The sequence below is a fragment of the Colobus angolensis genome, unplaced genomic scaffold (genome assembly GCF_000951035.1).
Source record: "Colobus angolensis palliatus isolate OR3802 unplaced genomic scaffold, Cang.pa_1.0 Scaffold170, whole genome shotgun sequence".
Lineage (NCBI taxonomy): Eukaryota > Metazoa > Chordata > Mammalia > Primates > Cercopithecidae > Colobus > Colobus angolensis.
In genome coordinates, this window is record NW_012114822.1 from 2,963,769 (window position 1) to 2,973,176 (window position 9,408).

At 60.8% G+C, this 9,408-nt stretch overlaps 1 protein-coding gene across 1 annotated transcript in view; it reads right to left on the reverse strand.

The window, feature by feature from the left end:
• Positions 1–7,670, reverse strand: part of RNF207 (ring finger protein 207) — a 19,115-nt gene extending 11,445 nt beyond the window's left edge. The window contains exons 1-16 of the mRNA XM_011938313.1: positions 7,543–7,670; positions 7,119–7,309; positions 6,342–6,474; positions 4,795–4,939; positions 4,624–4,705; positions 4,477–4,552; positions 4,267–4,392; positions 3,840–3,886; positions 3,524–3,596; positions 3,384–3,452; positions 2,896–2,964; positions 2,716–2,813; positions 1,476–1,662; positions 1,114–1,299; positions 796–847; positions 346–463 (exon numbers count right to left, since the gene is read on the reverse strand). Of these exons, the coding sequence (XP_011793703.1) occupies positions 346–463; positions 796–847; positions 1,114–1,299; positions 1,476–1,662; positions 2,716–2,813; positions 2,896–2,964; positions 3,384–3,452; positions 3,524–3,596; positions 3,840–3,886; positions 4,267–4,392; positions 4,477–4,552; positions 4,624–4,705; positions 4,795–4,939; positions 6,342–6,474; positions 7,119–7,309 (1,652 nt within the window). The 5' untranslated portion in view covers positions 7,543–7,670. The remainder of the gene's footprint in view (positions 1–345; positions 464–795; positions 848–1,113; positions 1,300–1,475; positions 1,663–2,715; positions 2,814–2,895; positions 2,965–3,383; positions 3,453–3,523; positions 3,597–3,839; positions 3,887–4,266; positions 4,393–4,476; positions 4,553–4,623; positions 4,706–4,794; positions 4,940–6,341; positions 6,475–7,118; positions 7,310–7,542) is intronic.
• Between the last annotated feature and the right edge of the window lie 1,738 nt (positions 7,671–9,408).

Consider the following 9,408-nt stretch of genomic DNA (forward strand, 5'->3'; position numbering starts at 1 on the left):
TTTGAGACAAGGTCTCACCATGTCACCCAGGCTGTAATGCAGTAGTGTGATCTCAACTCACTGCAACCTCTGCCTCCACCTCTCAGGTTCAAGTGATTCTCGTGGCTCAGCCTCCCCAGTAGCTGGGATTACAGGCATGAGTCACCATGCATGACTAATTTTTGTATTTTTAGTAGAGATGGGGTTCCACCATGTTGGCCAGTCTGGTCTGGAACTGCTGACTTCAGGTAATCTGCCCACCTCAGCCTCCCAAAGTGCTAGGATTACAGGCGTGAGCCACTGCACCCAGTCCCCAAGCACATTCTGAAGAGTCTCAGTGGCCCTGGGAACACCTCTTGGCCTCACCTGGGCTCCAGCCGCTCCTTCACCTTGGCAATGGAGCGGACGTAGGGTGTGATCTGCTTGGTGATGGTGGTCAGGTAGGCATTCTCCTGCCTCAGCTGGAGAAGGTCATGGAGCTGGGCTGTGGGGCCAAGGCCAGAGCATGGGGTCTTAATCCTGAAGCACCTGGCTTCAGGTTTTTACTCAAGCCAGCCACCATCTAAATATCCCGACCATTTCCATGATGACTTCTAATTAAAGAGTGAGGCACTTGGTGGGGGCATTCTACTCAATGAGTCCTGACCCCACATGCATCATTTGGGGCTGGTTAGCAGCCGGGAGGCACAGTCAAACGCTAAGGTGAGGAGTGTGGGGATTTGCATCTGGTTAGTGGCCGAGCCTGACTTCCTCCCCTGCTAGCATGTGGGTTAGCTCAGGGACAGGGGGTTCACGCAGCAGCCAACTTCCTGGAACCTTCATAAATCTCCTGCTCATTAGCCACTTGCTGATAGGATTCCTCCCAAATCTGAAAGAGAAAAGCTGGACATTGGATGTGGCAGTGAGCTGGAACTTACAGTGCTGGCTCTGCTATCTCTAGCTACTTGGATCTACAAAGCACCCCCCAGCCAGGTCCACGTGACTCCAAGCAGCAAAGACTCCCAGGTTCCAGACCCTGCCACAGGAGAGTCCTGTAGGGCACAAGCCAGGTCCTCTTTCCCTGCTTACTGTCTTGGGGTAGCCCAGGTGTCCCCTGACAGGTGGGACTGGAGTTAGAGTCCTTGGGAGGGCTACCTCCTGGAAGACGACCCTCATGCCCTCTAAGGAGGTGTGCTCCGAGGCGATCTGCACGTCCAGTTGCAGGGACTTGCTCAGGACATCTCCCATGATCTCCGCCTTGATGAGCGAGTGGTGCTTGGTGAGGTCTCGGTGCAGCTCCTGTACCTGGTCCTTTAGGCTCTGCATCTCCGCCTGCAGATGCTGCACAGAGAGGCTGTGTGAGAGCGTGGGTCACCCTAGGCTGTTTTTACTGCCAGGGCCTCGGTGGAGGAATGGCTCCCAGGTTCAGCAGCTGGGACAACTCGATTTCCCTGAGCGTACCTTGGGGAGGAGTGGGTTAGGACATCTCCCCCCCCCGCAGATCCCTGCCCCCTCACCCTGTAGGAGTCCTCATAGTGGCGGCAGTGCTCTGTGAAGGGCGTGTTCTTGCCCTCTGCCAGCAGCACCTTGGTGCTGATGGACCGGTGCAGCGTAGGCTTTTGGACGGGTGACCCGGACATCTTTCCTACTGGGGAGGGGCAGTGGGGCCCCGTCAGCACCTTGGGGCCTAAGCCCCCTGCCAGCCTGGGGAGAGAGCCAGTGTGGATGCAGGGGGGTGCGGAAGTCTGCCCCTCCCCTGGCCTCCCAGGGCAGCCCCCTGGACTGTTCCGGGCTCTCACAGCCCTCTCCACCACCTGGAGCACAGCAGAGCCACCAGGAGCTTTGAAAAGCCTGGGGCAAGGCCTCACCTGGACATCCACATCTATTTTTTAAAGTCCCTGGAGTGGGTTCCAGGGTGTGGGGCCAAGAGCAAGTCCATCGGAATGCTGCCAGGGCTAGGACCGAGCGAGTGGCGTGTTCACTTCTATGCTGGACACAGGAAGTGTGGGCCCAGTCTCTCTTAGTCTTTGGGGCCCCTGGGCACACACATGCCGTTTCAGCATTTCTCCTAACTCCTCCCCAGATGAGTCCAGGAATCAGGCCCCCTGTGACTTCAGGCCACCTAGGAGGCGGTCAGCCCAGCCCCAGGTGCCCCACCCCAGGGGAGGCTGCAGTGGCGGTTGGGGACCTGAGTCCTCCCCTTCTCCTTTTTTTTTTTTTTTTTGAGACGGAGTCTCGCTCTGTCACCCAGGCTGGAGTGCAGTGGCCGGATCTCAGCTCACTGCAAGCTCCGCCTCCCGGGTTCATGCCATTCTCCTGTCTCAGCCTCCCGAGTAGCTGGGACCACAGGCGCCCGCCACCTCACCCGGCTAGTTTTTTGTATTTTTTAGTAGAGACGGGGTTTCACCGTGTTAGCCAGGATGGTCTCGATCTCCTGACCTCGTGATCCGCCCATCTCAGCCTCCCAAAGTGCTGGGATTACAGGCTTGAGCCACCGCGCCCGGCATCTCCTTTAGCGGAGCTCCGAGTCAGGTCTGCCATGTACTTCAGATCCAGGGCTTCCTGCTCCCCTACTTAGTGGACTCGCCCTGGCCACCCCCTGTGCCCAGACACTGTGCTGGGAGGGTGTCGAGCTAAGAATGGAGGAAGGAAGGGTGGCACCTGGCTTTTCCCTGGTGATCTGGCCTCTCAGCACCCACCCTCCCCCACACCTCAGTGTCGGGGATCTTGTGCCTGGCCTCCCCAGTTGCCGCTCACGTGTTAGCACCACTTGCAGCAGCTGCCACCCGACGTGTCCCCAGCAGCAGCAGCGGCTCCAGGCAGCGCGCGAACTCAGCTCGGTGGTCACTGGCAATCTGGGCAGCAGGATGGGGTCATGAGGTGGCCTCCACTGCCCTGCGGGGCCCCCGACCCTGGCCCACCCAGGCCACTGCACACCTTGCTGCTCCGCACAGGCCTTAGGCGGTATGGCCGTGTGACGATGCCCTGCAGCCTCTCCATCAGCTCCTGTGGTAGTGAGGAGGGCCTCAGGCCGGTGGAGCTGTGGCAGCCGGGGCAGGAAGAGGGGAGGTGGAGGCGAAACACATCTGTCCTTGGCATCTGTCCCTTAGCGGTGCCAGCCCTCTTCTGGGACTCATCCAGACAAACCCCCCGCCCCATCTGCAAATCCATAGGAGAGGGGGCGGCTGGACTCCAGTGGTCACTCCACCCCATCGGGCACCGGAGGCTCATGCCCCCTTGGCTTCACTGTCCTTGTAACAGTGGCCCTAACTGGTTTGCAGATGATGGAGTTGGGAGGAGGTCAGTCCCGAGACCCCTGGACCAGGCTCCAGGTGACCGGCTGCCCACTCCTGAGTTGGTGGCTTTGGTCTACAGGGTGGGCTCCTGGTGGGGAGGGGGCATCTGCAGGAGCAGAGAAGACTCACATAGCCCAGGTCCAGGAACTCAGCCTTGTTGGCCAAGCTGAGGAAGGAGGAACAGATGACCAGGTGGACCTGGGGGAGGAGACGCTGTTCAGTGCCTGGCCGGGGAGGAGGGACCCACCTGCACCCCAAGCTCCCTGTACCTGCAGGGTGGGCAGCAAGGTGGCCAAGTGAGAGAGCTGCTCCTTGAAGGCCTTGTCCTTCTCTTCGTATTGGCTGGGGGAAGGGGGCTGCCTGGTCTCCAGGGGGCCAGGAGCAGGGACGGGCAGTTCCATCCCCCCAGCCATCTTCACATGTCCGTCCCTGAACCCCTTCTCTGCAGCCTGAGCCGTGCTGCCCTCCTTAGCTGGGAGGACATTCGGATGTGTTGCTCCTCAGGGTGGAATGCCCGGGTTCGGAGCTGAGGGCATGGAGGCCAAGGGGTCTCAAGGGAAGCAAGCCCTCCTCCCCCCAACTCACCTCTGCACAGCCTGCAGCAGCACTGCTTTCCTCTCTGCCAGCCTCTCCTGGGAGAGATGGCGGGCACGCTCTTGATTTGTGCCCCAGCCCTGCCACCTCCCACCATGCCTACCCCCGGACCCCCGCCACCTGCTGGTTACGCTAGGTATCTCTCCAACCTTCCAGCCCTGCATCCACTGCCTGAGGGCTTGGGTCCTCTCACCTTAAATGTCACCTCCCCAGGGAAGTCCTTCCTGACCACCTCACATCCCCACCACCAGCCCGGAGCAGGCCCTGGTTTCCCCTCCCAGTTGTCCTAGCAACTCCAGGAAAGTGCTTGGTGTAAGGCCTGTTGCCCCACTACACTGGAAATCCACAAGGCCTAGGGACTGGCCCTGTGTCGCCAGTTCCCCGCTGGGTCGTTTATTCCCCAACCCCCATCCCTCACCTGCATGCTGCCGAAGAGGGCGTGGATAGCGTTCTCCTCCTCCGCAGCGCTGTGCCGCACCTCCTCCACCATGGCCTGCAGCAGCGCGATGGCCTCCCGCGTGGCCGTCTGCAGGGCCTTCACGGCCTGGGGACAGGGCGGGGTCAGGCTCGCGAGCACCGCCGCGCGGCCCCACACCCCCGCCCCCGCGTGCCAGACCCCTGCGCTCACCAGCACCGCCTGCTCCAGCCGCTCGCAGCCCTGCACGTAAGCCGATTCCAGGTCCACGCAGTGCGCCCGGCTCTCCCTGGGGGAGGCGGTGGGTGAGGCCCGCTCCGGCCACCCCCAGCCCCCTCCCCTCGCGCCCCCTCTACGCACCCCTGCATGTCGCGGAAGCAACGGATGCACAACAGCAACTTCTTGTCGGTGGAGAACAGGAGGTAGGGCTCTGCGTGCAGCGCTGCGGGGGCAGCGGGCGGTGGTGAGGGCTCCGGGCAGTGCCCGCCCCGTTCCCACCCCCAGGTCCCTGGTCCCGCAAGCCTCACTCACTGCACTTCTGGGGCACGTCGCGGCTTCGCTGACCCAGGGCCACGATGTCGTGGCGCGCGAACATGCGTGCTCGGTGCGTCTCATCGCGGCAGCGCGCGCACAGGGGCTGTCCGCACGTGTTGCAGAAGTACGTGGTCTCCACGTCCTGCGGGCCGAGCGCGGGCTCAGGAGCGCCAGAGCCCGAACGCGGCCAGCGCGGGAACCGCAGCCGCCGGGTGTCACTGCGTGTGTTTGTCCCAGCCGTGGCGGAGTGCGCGGCTAAACGCAGCCCTTTCCTGTAATCTAGGCACTTGGCGCTCTGATATACGCGGTTTACAGATGAGGGCACTGCGGCTCAGAGGCTGATTAAGTAGGTCCGTGGAGTGGGGTGGGGGACAGGAGGAGAGGGCAGAAACTGCCTTTATAAAACATTTCACCGAGGCGGGGTGCGGTGGCTCACGCCTGTAATCCCAACAATTTGGGAGGCCGAGGTGGGCGGATCACCTGAGGTCAGGAGCTCCAGATCAGCCTGGCCAACATGGCGAAACTCTGTCTCTAATAAAAATACAAAAATTAGCCGGGCATGGTGGCGGGTGCCTGAAGTCCCAGCTCCTCAGGAAGCTGAGGCAGAAGAATCACTTGAACCCGGGAGGCGGAGGTTGCAGTGAGTCAAGTTGGCGCCACTGCATTCCAGCCTGGGCAATAAAGCAAGACTCTGTCTCAAAAATATATATATATATGTACACACATATATATGTATATATATATATTTTTTTACCTGCAACAAAAGGGGTGTGAAGGCCTGTCACGGCCCTCTTGGCACACTCAATAGTGGCCAAAAGGTGGTGAACACCCTGGCAGTCTGGAGTCACACCTGGGCGGGGGAGGGGAAGAGCAGTGAAAGCTTTAAGGTTCTCCTCCCCAAGCCAGACCCAGGGCTGGAGTCCAGGGCTTGGCTTGCAGCCCTGGTATGGACACATTCAATGGTTGACATAACAGGCCCTACCTGCAGTCCCTACCTCCTGCTAATCCTCTCTGTACCTCTGAGTCACACATTTCTCAGCACTTGCCCAGAAGGCTGTTGCCCCAGTCGAGCCGTCCTCCTGGGATTCCCGATACATTTTCTGGCCTCTGCAGGCCAGAGTCCCCCGTGCCCTTTACAGCCCAGAGGGAACAGCATGTTGTCCCCACCTCCCCTGGGCTGTAGCTGCTTCTATGCCACTTGGGTAGCAGAGGCCCTTCAGGGTCGGCCCAGGCCTGCAAACTGGACTGCCTTTCCTGTGCAGGTCCACAGCTCCACCCTGAATTGGGGATCAGTGAGTTCTGCCCAGATCAAATGGCCTTAGCTTCTGCCACTGTCTGGACACTGGCTCAAGTCCCTTGTTCTGGACCTCAGTCTCCCCACTGGTATAAAGGGGTTCACATTTGGGGCCAACATGCCCTAGGGAGGTGCTGGAGAATCCACTGCCAGGTCATCCTCTGAAGATATGCTGGGTGCATGTGCAAGCACTGGGGACTATGTAACCTGGTGCCCTCTACTCCTCACCCGCCCACCCCGCCGCCCCTGCCTGCTCGCTGCACTCCAGGTCACAGTTGGCACAGCGCACTGCCTCCACGCCATCCCCCGAGCTGTCCACCAGGAACTGCAGCAGCCGGTCCACCGGTGGGAGCCCGCTAGGACCCTTCACCACCGTCTGGTGTCTGCAGAGAAGCCCAGGCCCTGAGATTCTGACACCCCTTCTCCAAGGCTCCCCACCCCCGCCCCTCACATTCCAGGCTGGAGCTACAAATAGCTGTGTTGGGAGGTGGGGTGCACCACAGCTCTGGGGTTTGCTATAAATATCACAGCCAGTGCTCACCCTGCCCTGGTCCCTACCCTTGCCCAGTCCTGGGCACTCCTGCAGACAGTGGGGTTGGTGCCCCTAGTATCAAAAGCAGAAGCTGCCCCTTGGCATCCTCTCACAACACTGGACAAATCAGAGCCACTCCGGGTTCCCTGAGTCCACATAACTGTAACTGTGGTTTTGCGGACCTAAGACTTCTAAGACCCAAAGCGAGTTACTGGGAGTGTCTTGACCAGTGCTGGAGCCCCACCCCTACCCCCTGACTTTTGATGGGAGGTCTTGGGCCAGTAACTGCAATCTCCAGGCCTCAGTTAAGCTGATCTATAAAATGGGCTGAAGCCTGCAACTTCTGGCCAGGAGAGCTAAGGACTGGGTGCAGCATCTCCCAGTCGTCCTGCCTGAAGTTGGAGCCTTACTCTCCTGGGTCCCAGCTCGGGCAGAGCCAACCTTGGGCTGCGGGGATGGCGTCTGGGGGGTCTTTGGGAACTTTGGGACACTTACTGGCACAACGGGCAGGTGAGGCGGCCTTCAGTGGCGCGGCCACGCAGACAGCCGGCGCAGAAGTCGTGGAAGCAGTCCAGAAGACACGGGCGCTCGTACTGCACGTGGCACAGGGGGCACACCAGCGGGTGGACGCTCGGGGCGTCCAGGGAGCTCGGGCCCTCCAGGGGCACGAAGATAGCTCCCGACATCTGCAGGGACAGCACAGGCGGGCGGCTGGGGCGCGCACGGAGCCCCGCTTGAACTCCCGCGGCCCCTCTGCCCGGTCGCCCGCGCCCTCCCTGTCGCGTCTGGACCCGACGGGGCGTCCAGAGGTCACGGAGTGGGGAGCCGCTAGGGCCCGGGTTAGGGCTGGGGCCTGAAGCGCCCCGGCGCAGGGAGAATAGGCAGTGAGGACTAACGAGGGGAGGGGCCCCGTACCTACCCGCTAGGCCGCTTTACTGGGAGCTACCCGCCCTCCGAGCTTCTCCCCCACCGTCCAGCGCTCCTAGTGAGGCTCCGAGCCGCGCTCTGAGACCCCGCGCTGCCGCTCTGCCGAGGAGTTGCCGGCCCTGGAAGGTCAGGCCCGCACCGGGCGATGGTTCCTATCCTACGCGGGGCCTCCCTCTGCCCTGGCCTCTCCTACCTCTCCTCACTCCCACTCTCGGAATTCCCCGCCGGGTGTCCTCTGGGTGACCCGCAGGAGACGCCCCTTCCGGCATCCACCTTCCCCACGGTGGCTGCTGCCTTACGGCGCGGGGGGCCGAACCGACCTCGGCGCTCGCCATCTGCTTTGCGCTCTGGTTCTGGCCCGGCTACTCCATCCCCAGCCCGCGGGGAGGAGAAGCTAGGACGCCAAGGCTCCAGGGACGGTGCCAGGCAAGGGTGAAAGGGTCGGACTGGCCCCTGCCCGGGATAACAGAGTCCCGAGCCCCAAGACCAGAGCGCCGCGCAGAGCGGGGCCAGAGGACCTTGGCTGCGGGGTCTTCAAGGGTGTAGGGCGGACGCCGTGGCTTACGTCTGTAATTCCGGCACTTTGGGAGGCCGAGGCGGGCAGATCGCTTAAGGTCAGGAGATCGAGACCAGCCTGGCCAACGTGGCGAAACCCCGTCTCTACTAAAAATACAAAAATTAGCCAGGCGTGGCCGCCCACCTGCAGTCCCTTTGGGAGGCTGGGACAGAACTGCTTCAACCCGGGAGGCGGAGGTTGCAGTGAGCGGAGATCCCGCCACTGCACTCCAGCCTGGGCGACAGAGCGAGACTCTGTCTCAAAAAAAAAAAAAAAAGTCCAGACCCCACCCCCACCGCCGCTATTCCCTGCTCTTCCATCCGATTTGGGTCTGAACAGGTCATCGCAGCCGCATTTCCTCGGCGGCCAATTGCGGGCGCCAGAGAGCAGCGGACGCCCCTCCACCAGCACTTGGGAGGCGGAGTGAGACGCCCTGGAATCCTAGCCCTGCCTTTCGCTGGTTGTGAGCTCTCGGCCATGTTACAGACCTCTCAGAGCCTCCGCGCTGGGTTAAAATAGAACTGGTGTCCTGATAATGAGCGAGGTCCCAGTGGAATAACGCCTGTGAAATACACATACTGGGCGTCCACTTAATTAAGGCCCCATCCTCATTGCCTGCCAAGTTCCCGAAAGTGGGATGGGTTTGGGTGGGAGGTTGAGAGGGGAGTCTCCCGGCCTTTCCAGCAGTGCCCCCTCTGCCCTCTGGGCCTGGCAGATGCGTGTTGATCCCAGCGTTTTCTCCAGCATGCCCTCGCTTCCTGCCTGTGTTATCCTGAGTGTCCTAAGAGCAGCCCTTTTCTGCCCCTCTTGCAATTACAAAGTCAAGCCCAGAGCCTGACCCACAGTAGTGCTCAATAAAGGCTTAGAAAAAACTCGGAGATATTTGAGCTGTTTTCGTTTTGTTTTGTTTAAGACAGGATCTCACTCTGTCGCCCAGGCTGGAGCGCAGTGGCGCGATCATATCTCACTGCAGCCTCCGTTTCCTTCCACTTCAGCCTCCCAAGTAGCTGGGACTACAGCCGCGCACCACCACGCCCGGCTAATTTTGTTTTTTTCTTTTTCTTATTTTTGAGACGGAGTTTCGCTCTTGTTGCCCAGACTGGAGTGCAGTGGCATGCCTCTGCCTCCCGGGTTCAAGTGATTCTCCTGCCTTAGCCTCCCGAGTAGCTGGGATTACAGCTGCACGCCACCAAGCCCAGGTAATTTTTTGTATTTTTAGTAGAGATGGGGTTTCACCATGTTGGCCAGGCTGGTCTTGAACTCCTGACCTCAGGTGATCTGCCCACCTTGGCCTCCCAAAGT